General features: G+C 38.2%; 1 protein-coding gene across 1 annotated transcript in view; it reads left to right on the forward strand.

Annotated features, from left to right (window-relative positions):
- LOC126187766 (paraplegin) overlaps window positions 1-25,806 on the forward strand; it is a 106,140-nt gene that overhangs the window by 57,995 nt on the left and 22,339 nt on the right. The window contains exon 9 of the mRNA XM_049929032.1: window positions 23,348-23,658. Within this exon, the coding sequence (XP_049784989.1) occupies window positions 23,348-23,658 (311 nt within the window). The remainder of the gene's footprint in view (window positions 1-23,347; window positions 23,659-25,806) is intronic.

Here is a 25,806-nt window from a genome sequence, read left to right on the forward strand (position 1 = left end):
TTTGCCAGCACTTCAAACAAATACAGAAAATAACATCTCAAAAATGTTCCTAAATGATTTATTGTTTGATGTTTGTACAGTCATTTAAATATGTACAAGATTTACAAAGTAAAGGTAACTATCTTGAATAGTTGTGATGTGACATGTATAGCATTCACATATCTTTTCAGTAATGTATTCATCAATAATGAATGTGACAAGAATTCACCACATACCTTTTCAGCATAATATTGCAGTTTCTGAAAATACCTGCTGAATTCCTTACTTTCTGGTGCCCTTTATCCAGCCAGTGCTGGGTCGATACTGGTATAGTTCTTCTCCAAGTTTGCAAAGAACCTTGTATAGGCTATTATTACGATGTGGTCACCACTCCCAAAGGCATTTTAAAGCTTCTGCCAGGTCCACCACCCCTTCCCCCTCCAGGGAGGAATCCATTTACCCTTCCACCTGCATAGTGTAATCACATGGTCCTATGTTGCATCTTTTTTGCAGTGTTTGCACATTGGGTATATGAGATGAAACATGCAAACCAGCTCAGTATTTATCTAGGTGGATGTGGAAACTGCCAAAAAACCACATCTAGGCTGGCTGGCATGACTCCCCATATCCCAGAAGTGGGCAGTTTAATGCACTCTGGTATCTTGGCGTGCATCTGCCTGAATATTCCACAAAATTTTGTAATTACCAGGCAGTAGCAGTTCTTGTCAACTGGAGAATTGCATTTTGTACCTGTTCACTGTTGGGAACTGTAAATAATCATTTTGCTTCTAGACATTCAGGTCATTTCACAACTCTGTGACAAACGGGCAAGAGAAGTTGACAGTGTGCACAAAGTACACATACTTTTTACACTTTGACCGAATATTTTCAGTGGCTGGTATGGGTTCGATCCAGCAGACATTTACATTTGTGAAAATTAAAAATATTAAAAAATTAGAACACTAATAAAGAATTAACTACCTGATTCCAGTTTTGGAAGATACATGGAACAGTGAGATATCAATAAGTGAAAGTTTCTTGCAGATTAAAACTGTGTGACAGACCAAGACTCAAATCTGGGACATGGTACCTTGGTCCAGCTTATAGTTTTAAACTGCCAGGAAGTTTCACATTAGTTCAAACTCCACTGCAGAGTGAAAATTCATTCTGGATTTCAATAAGTGATTATGATTCCAGGAGAGATGGTGTCAACATAGGCATGTGCCCTTTTTTAGTGGCCCAAAATGTCTGTGTTATGTCAAGCTCTTTGGTTGTAAAACATACAGGAATGCACCTGGGTGATATCTTAAACAAATACCATTAATGACAGGGTGTGAACCTATTGAAATATTGGCAATTGTTGACAATGTCACCCACTGCACTCCCATAAGTTATTTGAAGATTTAATATGCTGGGCAAAACTCAGGTCTCATATAAATCTTAATTTGTACTCTGCAACCATCATAAAGTTGCTGGTAGCACCAGAATCATTTCTCCCCTCTTCTTGACATCCAGAAGCTGTCAGTAGAGTTTCATACCATCAGATAGTAAGCTAAACTGATGCATATGTAATATGGGGAAAGATATGTGGTGAGATTGAATACTTTCATGTTAACAGAACTCAGTATGTCCCTTTCAAAGGGGAGGCATCATTAGGACAGCTGTCATCTTTGTACCTCAAGGTAATGTGGTAGGGCCACTGCTGTTCTTGATATTTATAAATGACATAGCAGATAAAGTCTGTACCCATATGAGGCTGTTTGCAGATGACACTCTTGTATTCAGGGATGTGACTTGTTAGAAACACAGCAAAATGCAGACACACATGAAAGTGATAAATATGTTTGCAAAAGCTGCCAGGCAACCCTCATCATAAATAAATAAATATAATGTAATGTGTACAGTAATTATATGAAAGGATCCAGTATTGTTTGCCTCCACAGTCAGTGATCAGTCACTGAAATCACCATCAATTATCAAGGAGTCCACATACCTTTTCTGACAAGTAGATGGTCTGTGGGAAGAAGATTCAGTACTTTCCTGTGCAGACCCAAAGTTCTCTAATTTTTCTGTCCTTACCATTATGCAATATGCATGTCAGAGGAAAAGGGCTGGATGTTTTTCTCATTGACATCAAAATGTGCAATATCAGCAGTTCATACTAGATAGAATTATCAATAACCTGAAAACTGATTTGTCTCACTGTGACTTTTCAACTTGTACAGAGCATGCTATTATGAAATTGATTTTTCAGTGGGGACATGAGTAGAACGGGATTGATGCAGCAGTGTGTGGATACTACATATACCCACCATCTTGGCCTTGTGGCTGTAGCGATGGTTCAAATGGTTCTGAGCACTATGGGACTTAACATCAGAGATCATCAGTCCCCTAGAACTTAGAACTACTTAAACCTAATTAACCTAAGGGCATCACAAACATCCATGCCCGAGGCAGGATTCGAACCTGCGACCATAGCGGTCACATGGTTCCAGACTGAAGTGCCTAGAACTGCTCATCCATAGCGGCCAGCGGCTGTAGTGAACCATCAAGTTATAGCTGTGGTATTGTCTGAACACTGAAGTGCTGCAACAGGTGTGGATCTGTCTGCATCAAAGGTTTAATAGTACCTGCTATGATTTCGACTGGGGGCATGGATATTATTGCATTACTTCTTTGTCTGGAAACCACAAACCGTATTTGGGTACACAAGTTGTGCCAATGTAGAACCAAGTGGGAAAATGAAGTGTTCCTGGATGAGACATGCTTCAAACTATGCTATAGTGATGGAATGATGTTACCTGTAAATGTACTTAGATTTGAGTAGGATGACTTCTCAACTTATGAATTTCTGCACCTAAAATATTCTTGTGTTATGGCCGTATTGCTGCAGGTGCATTGGACCTCCTCCATGCTGCAGTCATGCACAATGCTGGAACTGAAATGCTTAAAGATATACGGAACTTTTATAAATAAATGTGAAGTGTGCAGTAATCACAGGAGATGAAGTACCTGTTTAAGCTTTTGTGCACATTCCAGGCATCATCGTCTCAGGTTTGAGTAACACGGCAAGCCCAGAATAAATGCCCATAGTGTATCAATACTGCAAGAGATACACGCAGAAATAGACAAAATCTGTACAAGATTCTTGTAACAAGCTGTCAAACTGACATATGCTCTCTTATGTGATGTTCCCTGTATTGTAAAGTTTTAAATAAAAGAACAAGTTATATTTTATGGAACAATCTCCAGAAGAAATCCCACAGGTACTTCATCTCCTGCGATAACTGCCCCACCTTGAAGTCCCTCTGTACACTCATTACAAGCAAAAATACATAACAAAACATCCAGACAGTTCCATGCTCGTAACTACTAAACTAGTATATCACTTAAAGATTGCTTTCAGCATTTGTCGGATTGATAGACGTAGGGTTAAGCGGCGCTATAACAGTGTTATACGTTACATCACAATGGCCATATATGTGTTAGACATTACCACAGTGTCTCCAATCTGACAGCATGCTTTGTTGAGCAACAGACTGGAAAAACAGGAGATTTGATTGTTGAAGGTGCTATTGTATACACACAATTTTGACTTCATGTGTATTGATAGCAACCAGAACTGCAGCTGCTACATAAGTGAGGTTTTACAGTCAGAGGTGGTACCTCTTCTGCAGGTAGCTCCCCAGGCCATATTTCCACTGGACAATGCCCAACCATAAAAAATAAAGAATGTGATAGACTTCTTCGAACAGCAATAGGTGCAACTGCTTATCTGGTTTTCCCATTCAGCTGACTTGCCTGGAATGTGACTGGCTTGGAAAGTGCTGTCTGTCAGAGTGTACTAAAAGGAAGTAGGAAAGTTTGTCAGGTGCACCATTGGGAGGCTCTGGAGGAAAGTAGAAAAGTAGAGGAACAGAGAGGACTGGTGGATGCACAACAGAGACCAATGCTCAGTGAAGGTGAGGGGACTCGAACTGGGAGGAGGGGGTGGAAACTGTTGGGTGTAGGGTATGGGAACAGTAGGTTATCGTAGGTTGAGGTCAGGATAATTTTGGGAGTGCAGAATGTGTTTTAAGGATAACGCCTGTCTGTGCAGTTCAGAATAGCTAGTGGTTGAGGGAAGGATCCAGATGGCCGGGGTGGTGAAGCAGCCATTGAAATCAACCATATTATGTTCAGCTGTGTCACAGTTATAGCTGTGTGTTGCGTCACAGGATGATCCACTTAGCTCTTCACCACAATTTGGCAGTGACTATTCATCCTGATGGACAGCTGGTTCATAGCCAAACAAATATAAAAAATTGTGCAATGATTCCAGCACACATGGCTGCTTTCACACATGGCCCAGCTGCTTATGGGGTAGGATAATCCTGTGACAGGACTGGAATAGGAGGTATTGGTTGGATGGTTTGGTCAGGTCTTCCATATGGATATGATCTCTTTGTCAAGGTGCTGGGATTGGGAGTAGCATAGGAATGGACTAGGATGTTGTGGAGGTTGGGTGGGTGATTGAACACCACTTTAGGAGGGGTAGGAAGGATCTTGGTGAGGACATCCATCATTTCAGGGCATTGTGATAGATGATTAAAGCCCTGCCGAAGGACGTGGTTCATTTGTTCTAGTCTGGGGTGGTAATGTGTGATGAAGGGGAGGGGAAAAAGGGGCTTCTGTGTATCACCATATACCTCCAATCCTCTCACAACCCCAAGAACCAACTAAAAAGGGGCATCATGTATGGCCAAGGAATATGATGCATCCCAATAATTGAAATTTTCAGTTACACCTTTTCGGCATGCTGCCAGTTACATCTTTTTGGGATGATGCCAGCAGATACTTTTAGTCATCCCCAGCCCTTTGCAGCATTGTCTTCAACACAGATTTTTGAATTACCATTATTTTTGTGATTTTGATTGATTTATGGAAAACAAAATCATCAAGAGCATTCCGTGTTCTGGAGAATAATACCATCACTACAGCGTGATGAGTTGTAAGCAGAGATATGTAAAGAAATGAAATTTAGAGGAAGAAAACAGGTTATAATCTGAAGAGGACAACTGTTATCAATACAGGCGTCTGACTAAGAACATTGCCAAATACCAACCCATCATCTACACTGTTTCTGCATATGTCGTCGTCATTAGCATCATCATCATCATCATCATCATGAGGGAGAGACGAACTGTATGATCCTTCTTATGGAACTTAAGTGTCTCTGAACTGTGCAAAATGACATAGTGGTGGAGGCTCAGTAACACTTGTGGTAGGACAGTGGTTCTAATCCCTTTCCATCAAACCAGATTTAGGTTTTCTGTGGTTTCCCAGATCTCTTAATGTAAACGCCAGGAGGTTTTCTCTGAAAAGATCATAGCTGATTTCTTTCCCCAGTATGAACATGCACTCCACCTTTAATTGAGAGAATGTTAAATGTAAGTTTCCTTCCTTTTTTTTTTAATAGCCCCTGGACTAGAAAACTATAATACAATGCAAGTCTGTTCTTCGGTCATCAGGTAACAGATTTTTCAGTGATTCCCAGATGTTTGGCTACATTTATCACCAGGAAAACAACATAAGTAGAAAGAAAATTAGTAGTTTTTTGTCAGCAGATATTGCCGTTTTGAAGGGCTATCATTGTCAGCACAAACAAGTTGTGCTTTGACCACTGTAAGTTCATTTTTTGCAAAGCTAGCATTGTTTCCTCTGTATCTGACAAGGATATCAAAACTTCATAAATGATTCCACTACATCTTTGGTTGTATGAGATGCCATCACAAGGTTCTTATATGAGGATGCAATACACCCTGTTAAGTCTGTAATGAGAGATGGCATTCATCATGCCATCTGCTTGGGTATTGTCAACACCAGACTGGACCATTTCACTTGAATTAGTGGTAACTTTCATCCAAATCCTTTAACAAGCTAGAGAGTGAGTGCAATGTAAAGATTGTATGTCTCTCCTACTTGTCTTCCTTGTTTATAAAATCTTCCACACTGTAATTTGTTTGCTCTTTATATGCTCTTCAAAGTTCACTTCTGTGAACTGCATTTTATTTTGAAACCAAAGCCAACTAATATGTGGTATTTTCAAACAAGCTTTGTCTGTGACAAGGCAACATATAGTGTGATCTGTACTTGTTTCATAAGTATATGCAACCGATTCTTTTGGAAAGATGTTGTTTTTCAGCTCAAAGAGGACTATTTCATGCATCAACATACAAAGAATTGTTATTAATAGATGCTTTTGAATAATGGTTTGCGTGATAGCCAGTTGTTTGTTACCAACATAGCTCACATGATTTTCTTCTATAGCTTAAATACTTTGAGGTGGTTTGCATTTTTATACCCCAAAAAATTATGCTGTAGCCAAAAATTTATATGAAGTATGCATTATAAATAGTTTTCTTAACAGCTACTCCAGTTTTACATTATTTGGAACTCTCATTGCATAAGCAAAACAGTTAAATTGCTTCACTAAGCACTACATCATCATTCCATGACAAGTTTTTATTTATAACAACTCCAAGATACAAGGGGTGTTCAATAAGTACTTCAGTACATTTTTTCCTCAACCAGTTTTGGTTGAAAAAATGCAGAATTCGTTGTGGGGCAGGATGGAATATTCCCACTTCAGCCCCTTTAGTTTCATAAAGTTCCGATACATGGCAACTCTATATGTTGTCTTCCAAGCAGAGATCTGTCCATAGAGTTCCTTTTGCAGAAAACTGGAGTACCACAGATATACGTAAGCATTTGTAGAACACCTACATAGACCTGACAGTGAACAAAAGCATGGTGTGTCGTTGGGCAAGGCGCCTGTCATCATCACAACAAGGTCGTGCAAACTTGTCCAATCCCCAGCGTGCTGGCCGGCCACAAACAGCTGTGGCTCCTGCTGTGTTGGAACATGCAGACACTCATTCAAAGTGATGAACGGATCACAATCAAACACCTCATTTCACAACTGTATGTCTCTATTGTTAGTCCACCAGTTGAGGTATGCAAAGGTGTGTGTGCCTGCTGGATTGCCCGCTACCTAACAGAAGACCATAAAGTACAACACAGGACCAGCTGTGCAGAATTGCATGTGCATTAGGGGGCTGATTGTGACAATTTTTTGTCAAACATTGTCATAGGTGATGAAACACAGATTCATCACATCAAACCAGAAGCAAAATGGCAATCCACAGAGTAATGCCACACCAACTCCACTCCAAAAAAAAAAGTTCAAAGCCGCAACCTGAGCTGGTAAAGTCATGGTGGCAGTCTTCTGGGACTCTGAGGGGTTATTCTGTTTGATGTCCTCTCTCATTGCGCAACTGTCAACTCAGAAGTGTATTCTGCTACCCCCAGGAACTTGAAAAAAATGACTTCAATGTGTTCATCACCATAAAAATGTAAATGAACTGCTCCTTCTCCATGACAATGCAAGGCCTCACACAACACTGTACACTCAGGAGCAGCTCACAAAACTTCATTGGACTGTTTTTCCTCATCCAATTTACAGTCCGGATCTCGCGTCTTCCGACTTCTGTTTGACCCAATAAAGGATGCACTCTGTGGGAAGTAGTATGTGGATGTCGGAGAGGTTATTGATGCAGCAAAATGTTGGCTCTGACATCATCAGTATAGTGGCACCATGCGGACATACAGGCCCTCCCAGTAAGGTGGAGGAAGGCTGTTGCATTGAAGGGAGATTATGTTGAAAAATGGTATTTTGTAGGCAGAAGAGTGGGGAATAATATGGAGTATTGCAATCCTGAATAAAACTAACATGCTTTAAGAAAAAGATATGTTGCAGTACTTATTAAAGCACCTTGTGTTTATCAGAATCTGCAGTGATCAGTTCTTTGACCTCATAATTTAACTGTGATCTATATTCAACAGTTTGTTTGCTCTCAAATGTATAATCTGTATTTCTGTAAAGTTGTTTCATAGCACTGTTATTTAGCCAAACTTCAAGTTCTTGAAGAGTTTGCTTAGTATTCACTTCTATGAGTAGTTCTTTGTTGTGTTTACTGCAGACTACTGTTGTTGAGTCATATGCATACAGAATTATTTCTGAAGTTATCTACGTGGCACATTGTCTATGTAATCTAGGAACAACAACAGGCATATTATGGATTCCTGGGGTATGCCTGCTTGTATCTCCTTCCAACTAGAACAGGCACTGTCACCATTTTGTGACGTAGCTATCCTCTGATTTCTACTTTTGACACAGAATGAGAATCAGCTTTAAGGTTTTCCATGGAAACCATAAACAGGCATTTTGTGAGCTTATGGTTTATCACATTAAATAGTTCAGTTAGGTCAGGAAAGATAATGTATACACACAATTTATCAAGTCATTTGCTGATTTCCACTGGACTCGCTTTCGGAAGGACGACGGTTCAATCCCGTGTCCGGCCATCCTGATTTAGGTTTTCCGTGATTTCCCTAAATCGCTCCAGGCAAATGCCGGGATGGTTCCTTCGAAAGGGCACGGCTGACTTCCTTCCACGTCCTTTCCTAATCCGATGAGACTGATGACCTCGCTGTCTGGTCTCCTCCCCCAAAACAACCCAACCCATTCCATTTGCTGATTTTGATGGTTGGTTCTGTAATAGCATGAAGAATACTTTGTCCCTTTCTAAATCCGTAGTGATTATTCAGAGTAATGTTAGGAGTTTTGTTACACCTTTCTAATTGATCATGCAGCATTTGCTCAAATATTCTAAAAGAAGTTGATAATATTGATACTGGTCATCATGTCTGCCCCTCTTGTGGACAGGTTAAATTTCTGCAAATTTCAGTGCATTGGGAAAGCAGCCTCATCAAATGACTGATTTATTCTCTGGCAGAGTTGGGGTGCAATACTTTGACATCCTGCTTTTATTATAATTATTATTATTATTTATTTTTCTTTACTTTCTCAGACTGTTAAGTCTGGTTAAAAATGGAACGTGACGCGGACCTTGATCAAGCGTGACTTCCTTGTAACTGTATGGTATATGTTATATTGCATTTAGGAACTTTCGGATAATTGAACATGTATCAATAATTACAGATTTTTGTAGTTGTATATATATGTTTGGATGTAGCTGTATTGCATTGATGTACTGGTGGATATTGTGTGGTATGACTCCTGTAGTTGATAGTATAATTGGTATAATGTCAACTTTATCCTGATGCCACATGTCCTTGACTTCCTCAGCCAGTTGGATGTATTTTTCAATTTTTTCTCCTGTTTTCTTCTGTATATTTGTTGTGTTGGGTATGGATATTTCAATTAGTTGTGTTAATTTCTTCTTTTTATTGGTGAGTATGATGTCAGGTTTGTTATGTGGTGTTGTTTTATCTGTTATAATCATTCTGTTCCAGTATAATTTGTATTCATCATTCTCCAGTACATTTTGTGGTGTGTACTTGTATGTGGGAACGTGTTGTTTTATTAGTTTGTTTTATGGCAAGTTGTTGATGTATTATTTTTGCTACATTGTCATGTTTTCTGGGGTATTCTGTATTTGCTAGTATTGTACATCCGCTTGTGATGTGAACTACTGTTTCTATTTGTTGTTTGCAAAGTCTGCATTTATCTGTTGTGGTATTGGGATCTTTAATAATATGCTTGCTGTAATATCTGGTGTTTATTGTTTGATCCTGTATTGCAATCATGAATCCTTCCGTCTCACTGTATATATTGCCTTTTCCTAGCCATGTGTTGGATGCGTCTTGATCTATGTGTGGCTGTGTTAGATGATACGGGTGCTTGCCATGTAGTGTTTTCTTTTTCCAATTTACTTTCTTTGTATCTGTTGATGTTATGTGATCTAAAGGGTTGTAGAAGTGGTTATGAAATTGCAATGGTGTAGCTGATGTATTTATATGAGTGATTGCTTTGTGTATTTTGCTAGTTTCTGCTTGTTCTATAAAGAATTTTCTTAAATTGTCTACCTGTCCATAATGTAGGTTTTTTATATCTATAAATCCCCTTCCACCTTCCTTTCTGCTTAATGTGAATCTTTCTGTTGCTGAATGTATGTGATGTATTCTATATTTGTGGCATTGTGATCGTGTAAGTGTATTGAGTGCTTCTAGGTCTGTGTCACTCCATTTCACTACTCCAAATGAGTAGGTCAATACTGGTATAGCATAAGTATTTATAGCTTTTGTCTTGTTTCTTGCTGTCAATTCTGTTTTCAGTATTTTTTTTAGTCTTTGTCTATATTTTTCTTTTAGTTCTTCTTTAATATTTGTATTATCTATTCCTATTTTTGTCTGTATCCTAGATATTTATAGGCATCTGTTTTTTCCATCGCTTCTATGCAGTCGCTGTTATTATCCAATATGTAATCTTCTTGTTTAGTGTGTTTTCCCTTGACTATGCTATTTTTCTTACATTTGTCTGTTCCAAAAGCCATATTTATATCATTGCTGAATACTTCTGTTATCTTTAGTAATTGGTTGAGTTGTTGATTTGTTGCTGCCAGTAGTTTTAGATCATCCATGTATAGCAATTGTGTGATTTTGTGTGGGTATGTTCCAGTGATATTGTATCCATAATTTGTATTATTTAGCATGTTGGATAGTGGGTTCAGAGCAAGACAGAACCAGAAAGGGCTTAATGAGTCTCCTTGGTATATTCCACGCTTAATCTGTATTGGCTGTGATGTGATGTTATCTGAATTTGTTTGGATATTAAGTGTGGTTTTCCAGTTTTTCATTACTATGTTTAGAAACTGTATCAATTTAGGATCTACTTTGTATATTTCCAATATCTGTAGTAACCATGAGTGGGGTACACTATCAAAGGCTTTTTGGTAATCAATGTATGCGTAGTGTAGGGACCTTTGTTTAGTTTTAGCTTGATATGTCACCTCTGTATCTATTATCAGTTGCTCTTTACATCCTCGTGCTCCTTTGCAGCAGCCTTTTTGTTCTTCATTTATAATTTTGTTCTGTGTTGTATGTGTCATTAATTTCTGTGTAATGACTGAAGTTAATATTTTGTAGATTGTTGGTAGGCATGTTATGGGGCGATATTTAGCTGGGTTTGCTGTGTCTGCTTGATCTTTAGGTTTCAGATAGGTTATTCCATGTGCAAGTGTATCAGGGAATGTGTATGGGTCTGCAATGTAACTGTTAAATAATTTAGTGAGATGTGAATGTGTTGAGGTGAACTTCTTTAGCCAGTAATTTGCTATTTTATCATTTCCAGGGGCTTTCCAATTGTGTGTAGAATTAATTGCTCGGGTGACTTCATGTTCCAAAATTATCACTTCAGGCATTTGTGGTATCATCTTGTATGAGTCTGTTTCTGCTTGTATCCACTGTGCATGCCTGTTATGTTGTACCGGGTTTGACCATATGTTGCTCCAGAAGTGTTCCATGTCTGTTATGTTTGGTGGATTGTCTATTTTAATGTGTGTGTTATCTATTGTTTGGTAAAATCTCTTTTGGTTTGTGCTGAATGTTTGGTTTTGTTTCCTTCTATTTTCACTTTTTTTGTATCTTCTAAGTCGTTTGGCCAATGCTTGTAATTTCTGCTTCTTTTCATCTAATTGCTCTATTGCTTCTTGTTGTGAGATTTTACCTAACCTTTTTCGTTTTTTGCAGACAAAAAACGAAAAAGGTTAGGTAAAATCTCACAACAAGAAGCAATAGAGCAATTAGATGAAAAGAAGCAGAAATTACAAGCATTGGCCATTTCTTATAAATTGTGTTAGCTGTCCAATGTCTTTTCTCAGTTTTTCTATTCTGATCTGTAGCCTGTGTTGCCATGCTGGTTTTGTGGGCTCCTTCTGTGTGTTGGTTTGTTCTGATCTCTGCCTAGTGTGTATACTTAGTGTAGTGTGTGCTCCTATATAAACCAGTAGTTGTAACTCTTCCATGGTTGTATTTTCATTTATTTTGTTGTGTATGATTGTGTTAATAGTTTTTATTGTTGTTTCGACTTGTGGGTTATTTGGCGGTCTATGCAAGAATGGTCTAATGTCTGTATTTGTGTCTTTGTATTCTATATATGTCAGCTGAAATTTCTCTTCTATATCTAACACGTGTGTCTCTTCGTGTGCTATTTGTGCTTGTTCTGGTGGCTGTCTTAAGATTTCGTTTTCCTCTGATTGTTTAATTGATGCATGTTGTTCTTTGTTTGTTTGCTCTGGGATGTTTGAGTCCATTACTGTATTTTCTTCTTCTTCTGATTGCACATTATTTTGTTCCAGTATTTGTTGTACTTGTTGTTTGATGTTTTCTAATTCTGACTGGGGTATCCTGTTATTTTTTATTATTACACGGATCTGATCAGCTAGTCGTTGTTCTGTTAAAAATTTTAATTCCGGGTATCTGGTAATAAATGTTGTATATACTTGTGATCTGTATCCAGTTGTGTTGGTTCCTAGGTTTGTTGCTTGGTAATAGCAGAACATGAGGTGTCGATTAACTTCATCTGACCATCTCATCCTCTGTCTTTGTTTTCCGTCTAGGGTGGTTGCAGGAAGCATATCCTGCAAAACACCTCTATTTGGATTTAAATCGTTTTCCAGTTGGCTAGCAGTGTCGTTACCATTGTGGGCGGGCATAGGGTTCAAGCGTCGTCCCCGACCATGACGGCGCTTGTCCGAGGCTTCTTTAGTTCTGTCCTGAACCAAGTAATCACACTAAAAGGGGGGTTAGCCCTTCTAGTGGTTTGTTCTTTTCGTCGCCTTTTACGACTGGCAGAACATACCGGAGGCCTATTCTTTTCCCGGACCTCCACGGGGTAATTATTATTATTATTATTATTATTATTATTATTATTATTATTATAAGGTCTTCACCCGTAACCCTGGGCATGGGTTCCGTGTTATACCCCATGGGATTGGGTTCCTGTCTGAACTCAGCCATCTTAACACTCCGGCCTACTGAAGTGTAGGATGCCCACCCCTGCGACATGGACGCGCCAGACAGGAATTACCCTAGTGGAGGAATGGGGAAGGGCACTCTACCTCCCTGGAGCCTGGTTAATGATTGTGTATGGTGCCACAATGATACCACAATCCAAGCAGTTAGAACAACAAATGGAGCATGGAGAAAGTGGCGGAAAACTAAAAATGATGAAGACCATAAAAGATATATAGAGGAAAAGAAGAAGTGCAAAGAAATAGTGGAAACAACAAAGAAAAAGGCATGGAAAGAGTTTACAAAAAAACTTGAAGAAGATGTGAAGAGCAATAAGAAAATGTTCTATAATATGATGAAAAATAAAAGGAAGGCTTCTGAAGTCCCAGTAAAGATGGAAACAGAGGACGGTACCATTATTGAAGACCCAGGGAATATAAAAGATCTCTGGAAAGAACATTTTAAGAACCTGTTAAACGCTGATGAGCAGGTACATGAGGAAACAACAAATAATGGAGAAATTGAGAGAAGTTGGAAAGCAGAATTAGGACAAATTACACGGGAAGAAATGGAAAAAGCTGTGAAGAAGATGAATGGGGGGAAAGCCCCAGGACCTGATGAAGTATCAGTGGACATGATAAGAGCAGCAGGTCCAGTGGGAATGCAGTGGCTGCATAGAGTACTATCAAGCGTGTGGAGAAATAGTACAATACCTGACGACTGGAGAACAGGAGACATTATTCCCATCTTCAAGAAAGGCAATAAAAGACTTTGTAAAAACTACAGAGGAATAACCCTTATGAGTCATACAGCCAATATTCTTGAAAGAATTTTACTAAATCGAATAAGTGAAAAGATAGAAAAGGAGCTGAATGAAGAACAGCATGGGTTTAGGAAAGGAAGAAGCACAATCGACCTGATATTTTCTATCTGTCAACTGATGGAAAAAAGTTGGGAGTATAACAAAAGGGTGATAATGGTTTTTATAGACATAAAAAAGTCATATTACTCAGTTGACAGGAAAAGACTCTGGAAAGAAATGAAGAAGATGGATATAGAAGATGAATACATTAATGTTATAAAGACAATGTACAGAGGACACAATTGTAGAATTAGAACACCATTGGTGGACTATGAATACTACAAAATAAGACAAGGACTTAAGCAAGGAAGTATTCCATCTCCTGCACTTTTTAATGTTGTGATGGAGGGAATGAATAGGGCAGTTAAAGATATAGTAAAAGAAAAAGACAAAAAGATGATCTTTGCAGATGGTATGGTAATATGGGGAGATAGAGGTAGATGTACAGTTACAGCTCGATGCGTGGAAGGAAATAATTAAAAGTTATGGATTAAAAATAAATAAATATAAGAGTGAAGTAATGGTATTTGGAAGAGAGAAAGGGATCAACGGAAATATTACCTTGAATGGAGAATCCCTCAAAGTGGTAGAAAGTTTCACTTATTTCGGGAGTGAAATATCTAGGAATGGAAGAATAACTAACGAAGTTAATAGGAGGTTACAGAAGGTAGGCAATTTCTACCAAACAATAAAACACCTGATTTTGAATAATGAAGTTTCAGAAAGAACAAAACTCCTTATGTATAAGAATTATTACATCCCTGTTGTCACCTATGGTGGAGAAACATGGACAATGACAGAAAGGGACTGGAGTAGACTGCAAGCAGGGGAAATGAAATTTCTCAGAGTAGTTAAGGGAAAAACAAGAATGGACAGGGTAAGGAATGTAGAGATTAGAAAGGACCTTAAACAAGAAAGTATGAGAGAAGAAATTGAAAGAAAGAGATTAAGATGGTATGGGCATGTTAAGAGGATGCATGGGCAGAGACTCCCCAAAATTATGGAAGAACTAAAGATGGATGGGAAAAGACCTAGAGGGCGCCCAAGAACACAGTGGAAAATGGGAGTGAGAATATCTGTAGAAAGGAGAGGTGTGACCTGGCAGCAAGTGGAGGAAGAAAAGTGGTGGGAGGACTGTGCCAAATGGAGAGGACTCATCAGCACCCAGACTCGACAGTAGCTGGAGCGGGATTCGGATATATAGATAGACCTCCAGTTTACAAATTTAAAACGTTTTAAGAATTTTGGAATGCTAGCCACCAAAAATTTGTGGTGCAGCATGTTGGGATTTATGTGAGGAGGAGAGAAGTCATCCATTTTATCTGAAGTTCTAAAGGACTGTAGAACCTCACTAATCCATCCCCTATACAACCACGAGCATGGTCGGAACTCAAAACAGGTCGGATTATCTGAGGAACACTTGTATTGACCCATAACATCACACTACAGTACAGCACAATTTTAATGTTCATCTTGAAATACTGTCTGAAACATTGTTCCATGTCAAAACACCAATAAAATGAAAAGATAAACATTCACAGACTACGAAATCTTACATGAAAGTGTAATGCATAGTGGTACCTGTTCTATAAAATATATCTGTATTGTACAGTAAGATGTTATTACTGTGAGTGAAAGTTTAACATCTGTATACATCTTATTGAAGCACTGCAGTGACATGCAGCTGATTTGCGCATAACTTTAACAACATGAGAAATCACACAGTAAAAAATGTTCTGCTCTTAAGCAGAACAGAAAAAGTCTCTAATGTTCTTTTGCTTAGCATATGTCAACTTTGATTTTGCAACAGTGTTCTGTCATTTCCTAATCCACAAAATATCTATTGGAGGCACACCCAGAGATTTGTTTGATTTATTGAATAGCTACATCAGATGCATTTTTAGCATCTGTACTCAGGCCATAGGTTCATTGCCTTCGTTGTTGTCATCATCTTTCTCATTCTCATCGTCTGTTTGAGTTACAGACCAGTGAGTTGTTCATCAGTTAATTCCACTTCCATTGTGCAGTCAACATCAGCTTTACTGATTCACTCACTCATGTTGTGGTGGGGCGGGTTTGGCAGGACTCGTTTTGCGATTTATTTAGTGTCCACCTACCTCAGTATAGTATCCATTCACCACCCGTTGCTCTGCATTTGTAGGTACTATGTGGACGACGAGAAAAGCAGCGTTGAAGAAAACCACTGTCCATACTTATGATTACAAAGTCCGCGTGACTCCAGTAACAAGATAAACCTGTAAATATCTATTAATAAGGGACAAAGTGGGTGCTTCCTCCCTTCATTGAAAATGTTTGTTTGTACTGATGTTTTATTATGGTCCTTTTCATTTATTGTGTCTCCAAGCCCACATTTACGTTGGTAGTACATCTACTAATAGTTCGTGCAGCTTATATCACACGTAAGACAGCCAGAAATGTACTAAGTCCAGCCTGAAATATTACAAGATTCACACAGGAAACACACTGTTACAAAACGAGTTCACATTCAGTCCTTTTCAGTGGATTCTTCAAAAGAAGATGCTCGCCAAAATGTTCTGTACATACATATGCAACACGCCACGCAGAATATTCATAAAGGCCAATAGTTTCACACACAGTTTATTCTACAACCAACATTCCAAAACCTCTCACAACTTCACCAAAATGTCCGTAATTGCATATGCTAGCATGGCAATATAAACCGATCATGATTTAACCGTCATTTCTTCATCTTACAGATAATTTTTTCGGGCACATTTAACATGACCTTCTTATCTGACAGCAAGTCCATGACTGACTGAATGTCATTGCTCACAGGGCATATAACTCATTCAATTACGTGGGAAAGACTTCTCTCTCATTCATTAATCAAAATGATCATCCAATCAGATTAACCTTTCATGATCAATTTCGCGCGCAAACCGCTTTACTCCAATCATCATTCACAGATGCATCTACGTCATTTCATATTACAAAATTTAAAAAAATGTTCCACAAAACCAAACGAAACAAAAATCAAAAGAAAACTATGCTTGAAATATACTTTAGAACTAAGTATCCTCTTACTATCTTTCTGGCTGCCTTAGTACAAAAGCAAACACTCTTAGACATACATCATCTACCAGTTAGGGGGATTCACCGTTTTCAGGACATCCTGGCTGTGTAACACTTGCTAGTTACAGATGGTGTAATACATTATAAAATTGAAATTTGACATATGTCCCCACATATACACTCACATTCACTCTCATCTACTCCCACCCTAACACAAAATATAAATATCAACTTTTAAACTATTATTTTCTGTATGAAAGCAAAATTATTAAAAGTTTAGAATTAAAATTCTTTAAAAATAACTTGTATGCACTGAGAGTGCTGTTAGTATTTTCAAATGACAAAGAAACTTAAACTGTCATGATTCCTATTTGAATTTACTTTACTAAGTGTCGGTTAAGTACTTTTTTAATAGGTTTTTTTTGTATTTTCAAAACTATTAAAGTTATCCACATGAAAATTTTACACACTGTTCTTCAAATTTGAAAACAAACATATCATATTTGTCATAGTTATTTAGTTTCTTAGGTGAGATGAATAAGTGACCTTAGTACACTCCACACAGAGCAGTTCTCACGGTCCGCACACCGCGACAGATGGCATTATGATGCCAGCAGCCGACTACACAACGGCCGGGGCTGGAGGCTTCATTGCTAGTCTCAAATACAGCTTGACCTAACGGAAAAAAACTTACTGCAAAACTCTGCAGCCGTGCAAATAGCTATGACGTTACATCATCACTGGGCTTAATGTCTGGTTATAATGACAGAATAGTGTATTTACATTTAGTCGGGGTCATAATTTAGTTTTAAACACTTTAATACGTAAGAAGAACACAGTCACTAATTTACAAAACAAATACGTGCACAAGAACACTTATAGATCAAGTTAGAAAAAAGTTATTTCATACTAAAAGTGATCAAACTGTCGCACTAGCTACAGTAAACTGCCTGCTGGTCCATTCGTGGACGATGAATCATCGACAAGTCCAGTCCTGACTGTAACAATGGTCTGTGTAGGTAAACAAACACCAGAAATGGGATGGTCGGACTAAGTGGGAAGTTGGACCATCCCAGGTTGGATTTGGGAGGTTCCACTGCACATACTGAAATCTGCACGGATATGCATGGAATTTATAACCATTTACCCATCAGTTTCCAATTTAGAGTGAAAATGAGTAGTTTTCTCATCAGCTGCTTCAGGCTTGGCAATCTGCCAGACAATTTTGGATTTGTTTATGGCATATGAGATGAATTGTCAGTTGTTACCAGTTGTTTTGCCTTTTTAATGACAGTCAAATATTATTTTGTATTTGTTTACATACCTGAGAAGTTCCGCATGATGGCTGTTCTTTGATTCCATAATGTCTTCAGTTTTCCCTGAGTTTGTTGTACTGAATTTGTCCATACTGTTATGAAGGGAAGATATTCATTGAATATACATATGAATTCGGATACAAAAGTGTTGTAGTTAGTGTTTGCCGAATGACCAAGAAGTTCCATCCAGCTTTGAGACAAATATCATCATTTCATTGATTAAATGTCCTGACTCTTGTTTGTGAACAGGTTTTATTTAAATTTAGCAATAAGACCAAAAGGACTGAATTATTAAATATCCCCAAAAGGACTGAATTATTAAATATCCCCAAATCTAAAAGGAAGTTTGCTGTTGTGTCATAGTTCATATTGCTTACTACATTATCTATACATGCTGCTGTAGATTCTGTTACTCCAGTGTATTCGCTAAAATTTAGTACTGGGCCATTTGTAGATAAGAAACCCTTCAAAGAAACGGCAAATCTGTTCTCAGTACTTGTATCTGTGTTGAAGTTAGCACAAATAATTATCTTTTTATACAATTTTCTGTCTGCAACCTAACCTAACCAGAGATATAATGTATACTACTAAATAATAAGCCCTTTTTGTGTGTGTGTGTGTGTGTGTGTGTGTGTGTGTGTGTGTGTGTGCGCGCGCGCGCTACACAGCAACTTTCAAATAATAGCTGCTTGTATAGCCCATTAAAAGTGTGTATAGGTTCAAAGCTTGGTGACTGCTATACTAAAATGCAAAATCCTCCACACCCGTTTTTTGTACAAAACTACACTGCTAAATTATAGTCTGAAAGTGATCTTATCATACTGATATTGTCACTTTGAAGCTAGTGTTCATTGAAACATATAACTTAACAGAATTTGTGTTCTCCAGAAATACTTCCAGTTCGTATAGCTTGTTCACACTTCTGTTGATAGGCTACCTATGTTAGGTGCATTATGGAGTAATTTTTATGAGCTAAATCAACAAAAAATCTACATTGGTCAACATTTCAGGTACGTGCCTCAATTTGTATTTCTTCATTGCATTCCCATGTTATTTTGTTTCTTTTGGAGCAAATTCCATTTGAATTGGTCCACTTTGTTAGCTTCCCTATGGAGGAGTGCCCAGCACAGTAATGGATTTATTTCTGCTTTTGTTAATGAGAGATATCTTGTCAAGAGCTCTACTTACAGCAGAAGTTATCGCCCTTTTGCAACATTTGTTTATATGCATATAGTCGAACAGTTTCTGTCATAATTGCTAATTTTTAGCAACTGAAAAGAACAGACACTGTTTTATCTCAAATTAGTTAGTCTGATTTCATTGTTTAAACACAACCAGTCTCGTAGGTAGTGCTTTAGAGGCAAAGCCATCACAAATACATAGTTGAATGTCATAGTTGATTGTCGTAGTATTGCACCCCAAATTCTGCCTGAAAATAAATCAGTTAGTTGATGGGGCTGCTTTCCAAATACACTGACGTGTGTAAATTCAACCTATCCACAAAAGGGACAGATAAGATGAGCAGTATCAATATTATCAATTTTTTCTCACATATTTGAGGAAACATTGCGTGATCAGGTAGAAAGGTATAACAAAACTCGTAAGTATTTAGGAAGGGGCCAAGCATTTTGTATGTTATTACAGAACTAACCTTAAAGTGAACAATTTTTTAATAAAGACACTGGGCTTTGTTTATATAGATGCAATTAGCACTTCTCATGGAAACAACACAACGCTTTCTTGTGAGATCAGAGCATTCGTCATTAACACTAACAGTAACACTGTCAAAATTTGCTGTAGGTTTTACAATGCCAGAAACACAAATCCTGTTGTTAACCTAGTTCATCAATAATTTTGATATGTTGAGTGTATGACTGTTGCCAAATAGTTTCACCTTCTTCTTCTGTAGTCATTTTTCCACTGCTGAAAAGGTGTTTGTCATACATTTAGCATATGCCTTTGAAAAACAGTGTTATGGACCAAGGACAAGGTCATACCGTACGCTTATATACTAGTGTGAGTACAAGAGAATATAGATATTGATAGCTAATAAAAAGATTGTATGAAAATATGTAGAATGAATACTTTTCTCTCACTTCTACTAAATGCACACATAAAAAAGTTACATACTTGCTCTTTTATTAACTTTTTTTTGGAAAAGAGGAAGTACTACAATAATGATATAAGAAGATTTTACTTATCTTGGAGACATTTTGCTGGGTGGGAACCATGCACCCTCATAATTGTTGTTAATGGTGTCCGTTAGAGGTCCCAAATTTTATATCTTCAACCCCAAATGCTAATATTTGAGTTGTTGCAGCATATTTCTAATTGAAAGCTAAACAGAGACTTCATGTGACACTGTTTATGGGTCCTATTTAAAGACTCATGTGTGGCATGTTTTACAAAAGATTAAAATACAGAATTACTAAATTTCCACCAATAACGCAAAAGACACTAAGAGAGCAAAACCTTTACGTAGTTGTGATGAAGTCATTGTGCCTAAGTAATGGCTATGTATTTAGTAAAACGCTATAGAACAAGGTCCCTCTTTTAAGTGCAGAATTTTGGGTGTTTAAAATTTGTAGACTGGTTTATTTAGAAAACACAGTTGAGATATTTTCTTGGCTGACATGTTTTCTTAGCTACATTATACATTTTTGGATTCAGAAAATACAGAGCTGCAGAATAGTAAGGCTGGAATTTTGACTAGATTATGTTCTGGAACTCTTACAACAATAATTTTCAATAAATATTTCCTAAATTACATAATGAGGACAAAATTTTTGTTGCAAAGAAGAAAATGAGGCCTTTCAATTGAAGTATGTCAGTCCTAAAAAAGTTATTAGTGGTGTCCAAATTTTATGAGGAGGGCGTGATTTTCCCAAATCTAAACTTTGTAGTACCTTCTCAAATAACCTATAATTTCTAAGCTTGTTAGAGATTTTGTTTAAATCACTTTCATGGCTGTACCTATTTTATGTCAGAAAGAGTTGTTTATTTTCAGTACAAGGCTGCAGTCAATAAGTGCTTTTTGGATCACAGTTCCTGTGCAGTGAATAAGGATTTTTATATTGTTGTTTATGGGCCTTTATATACTATTGTCAGAACAACTTTATTTTATAGTAATAAATTATAAGACTAAATTGTAACCAATACTTACCTTCAGGAACTATACTGTGTAATAACATTCAGGAAGTGTACTGTGTAGTACTGCCAATAAACACATATAAACACCACGTAGCCTTTGGAGTTTGTAGTTCCCATGTTTGTGACAAGAGAGAGATAAATTGGGGAACATTAAAAAGGAACAACAGGTCACTCCACACAAAGATGAGTGGGTTCCACCTGTAGTGAGGATGAGGTAGATAAAGAGAAGATCTTCCCTTTTAACCTTCCTCAACCTACTTCTCTCTGAGGAAGGAACTGTTAGTTCTAAAGGCTATGTAATGTCACTTTTCCTGTTGTGGATGTGTCTTGGCAGCACTACACATTTTGACTCTGAAGGTAAGTACTTTCCAGCAATTCTATCACATAATTTATTATTTTCCTTGATAAAATTATTTTATAGTTATCAACACAATCTGACTGATTACATTACAAATGGGATTTAATATCAGACAAAATGATGTCATTCCACCCCATCTCCGTGGTGGCTACCACTAACCTAAGTTGCACTTAAAATGATGGGATAGCTGGTTTGAGTCCTGATTGTGGATGAGATGTCATTACCAGAATGGTTTTAGAAACAGGCAAAGCACATGGTTCAATCACAGTAATGTGACCACCACCTGTGTTCAGTGTCATCATGCAATAACCACTCTGGGTCAGCAGGTGGCACAGTTAGCAGTGGAGGTATGTAAAGTGTATCATGGGGATGTGCAAATCAGTGGCATTGTTGTAATGTGGAAATAGAGTGATTTGTCTTATGTCCAAAAGCACATGATCATTGGATTTCGCGCCAAAGGTGGAAGCATTTCCAGAATGGCTAAGTTTGTAATCTGTTTGCTTGCCACCACAGTTAAATTATACCATGCATGGCAAAATGGCGGTATCTGAAACTGATTCCGAGGCAACTGTGGTGTGCAATAGACTATAGGTGACAGGGGTGAACAATGACTACAGAGAGTGTACAGGGAAATAGATGTCCAGCTGTTAAGGAACTGACCACCCATATGAACCAAGGGCTACCAACAGTGTCTCCTCAATGACCATTCAGTGAATGTTGCTGCGCCTCCACAGCAGGTGCCGGGTTCACGCACTCATGCTGACTGCTGTTCATCAGTGAAGAAGGCGGAATTTGCAGGCCAGTACCACAGTCGTACATCCACTAGGCGGCAACAGGTGGCCTTTTCAGATGAATCGCGTTTTACGCCATTGGACACATGACCATTGGCTCGTACGGCATGGACAATCTGAAAGAAAACACCCTGCAACAAGCGTCATAAGGCTCTAGGCTAGAGGGCTTATCATGGGTGATCTCGTCAATTTGGAAGACACAATGGATCAACACAAGTATGCTTCTATCCTTGGGGGGCTATGTCCACCCTTACATACAGTTTGTTTTCCCTCAACATAATGGCATGTACTAGATGAACAGTGTAACATGTCACACAGTTCAGTGTACATGTCTGGCTCAAAGAGCACCAGGACCTTATTGACACACCTCCTGCATGTCTTGCAGCAGTCCGCACTGCAAAAAGTGGTTCTTCGGGCTTTTGGCAGATGGTCACATTAATGTGACTGGATAGTTCTTGGTTAAATTTCAGTCCTTCCTGGAATATCCTGAATAGTAAGTGCATGGAATATTATTGATAGAGAATTGGCAATCAAATAGATATGTCTTAGCAATCCTGTTGGCATTCTGAAAGAGGAGCAGAATATATACTAGCAATGGGTATCACTATCTCTTATTTTCACTCCCTTATTGATGCACAAAAGTGCAGGCATGTCACTACATTTCACATGATTCACTCTGGATTACTTATTATTAGTTGCTCACCAGACATGCCAGTAAGTCAATCAAGAGGAATAATCCATTTCCACTGAAACTGTAGTACAAGTGCTCTTCAAACTTGCTGTGAATATGGGGTCATGGTTGAAGTCCTTATACAATGTTTCTGCTTTCTCCCATTGCTCATAACTACTGGTGTAGTTGTGTCCATGATACATATTTTGACATTTTATATTTATTTAGTTGACAGAGGAAATAATGCCAGATTTTTTTTTTTTTTTTAAAGAAGTAGCAATAGTGCATAAATGTATATGAATTATTTTTCAGGTGCTGATATTGCAAATGTGTGTAATGAGGCTGCACTCCATGCAGCTCGAAGCAAACAAAAATGTGTCACAGGGTCTGACTTGGAATATGCTGTTGAGAGACTTGTTGGTGGCACAGAGAAACGTACAAGTGTGATGTCTCCAGCAGAGAAGCGAACTGTCGCCTATCATGAAGCAGGACATGCTATAGTAGGCTGGATGTTGCCACACACTGATGCACTGCTTAAGGTCACCATTGTACCAAGAACCTCCTTAGCATTGGGATTCGCACAGTATACTCCCACTGAGCAGCGATTGTACTCGCAGGAGGAAGTTAGTAATTTTTTATTTTTTTGTAAGTACATTATCACCTATTACGTCTCAGTTTTGATAAATAAAGAATTGATCAGGACTTACAACTGTTACAATGACATGACAGTATGTCAGCATTGTCTAATGTAAGGCAAAAAATGTTACCTGATATAATCACTCTTGATAGTACAGTATTATCAGTATTATAAAACACTGATACTTAATTTACATATTTCGGAATTTTTACAACTTGAATCCATTTTGTGTAGCTGGAGAAGTAAAATTTTAATATGTTGCTACATATATGTTGTAATCTCATCCAGGATCTTGTGCAGTCCTTTTTCTGCACACTCTTTGAATAAGTTACTAGTGAACGCACATTTCCTGCTAATGTCCTGTTGCACTTGTTGTAGATAGCTAATGCATTTGAATATGACTGATGTATTCATATTTGAGAAAACAGTGGTTGCAATCCATGTCTGCTCATCTAGACTTAGATTTTCCATGGTTTCTCTACTATGCTTAAGTCAAATGCTGAAATGGTTCCTTTGTAAAGGACACGGCCAATTTCCTTTACCATCCTTCCCCAATCCAAACTTATGGTCCATCTATATCATCCTCAACCTCAAAGGAATGTTGAAACATACTCTTCTGTATTTTCTTTGAATGTGTCTCCCCAGATGTGAAGCGGAGGATGGCTGGTGATTCACAAAATTGTGAAATTGCTAATCAGTGTGCAGGTGTATTTCATCACAAACAGTCAATCTGATTTAGGTGCTTAGCATAGGATACTGTCTACAGCAGAGCCTGAACAATTACTACCTCTCCAACGAAGAACTGAAAAGTGACTGACCACACCACACTGCTTTTACAGTTTGTAATATATAAAGAATATTTTGCAGCACATAAATCTTTTGTTATTCCATCAAATTAAGTTTATGGTTCTTTCAGCTCTCCAGAGAAAATAATGTGAAATACCTTATGTTCAGCCTGAAGACTGTTTGGATGCAGCTGTGCAGCTAATCTTTCCTGTTCAGGCCCCTTCACCTTTGCTTAACTGTTGCAACCTACACCCACAATCTTCTCCCTTACTTTGAAGGAAAAATTTAATGGCATGTCCGTAGCTGAAAAAGTATTTGTTTTGGAAATAAACTTTCCAAATTAGGACTGGTAACAGAAACTTGTTGTTTCATTTGATAACAGTTACAGTGGAGCCTAGGTAAACTTTCCACAGCTGCACTGTTTTTATTTTATTTGTTTATCTTTAGTTTGGCTATGACCAGTGATGATGCTGGATTCTAGCCTGATGACTTAGTTGATGGCCAGGATGATTGCTTAAGAATGAGTTATGACCCAAAATTAATACCAGAGAAATCAAAGATAAGTAAAACAGAAGCAGTTTGGTGTAGAACATCTATTTCCAAAGCAAAAATTTTCATGCACGTAAATCTTTTTCTGTAGTCAAGCCTTGGGCATGAATTTTCCATAGGCAGCTGCAAGGAGAAAAGTTTCACCAGTGTAGCACAAATGTCATTACATTCCGCTTGCTACTGTACCTGTTGTGAAAAACAAAAAATGGTTCATGTCTTAACAGTCAAAATAGACACAGAGTACTATTTGGCCATGGTTGAGAGTTTCGGCCATGATCAAGATGATCTTACCTGCCATAATCTAGGAATTACAGATGTTATTAGAGTTAAATTTGTGTATGCCACTATGAATTGGAGAGAGATAGTTACAGCAACCCCCCCCCCCCCCCCCCCCCCCCCATGAACCATGGACCTTGCCGTTGGTGGGGAGGCAATACAGATAGCCGTACCGTAGGTACAACCACAACGGAGGTGTATCTGTTGAGAGGCCAGACAAACGTGTGGTTCCTGAAGAGGGGCAGCAGCCTTTTCAGTAGTTGCAAGGGCAACAGTCTGGATGATTGACTGATCTGGCCTTGTAACAATAACCAAAACGGCCTTGCTGTGCTGGTACTGCGAACGGCTGAAAGCAAGGGGAAACTACGGCCGTAATTTTTCCCGAGGGCATGCAGCTTTACTGTATGGTTAAATGATGATGGCGTCCTCTTGGGTAAAATATTCCGGAGGTAAAATAGTCCCCCATTCGGATCTCCGGGTGGGGACTAGTCAAGAGGATATCGTTATCAGGAGAAAGAAAACT

This window comes from Schistocerca cancellata, chromosome 5, assembly GCF_023864275.1.
Source record: "Schistocerca cancellata isolate TAMUIC-IGC-003103 chromosome 5, iqSchCanc2.1, whole genome shotgun sequence".
NCBI lineage: Eukaryota > Metazoa > Arthropoda > Insecta > Orthoptera > Acrididae > Schistocerca > Schistocerca cancellata.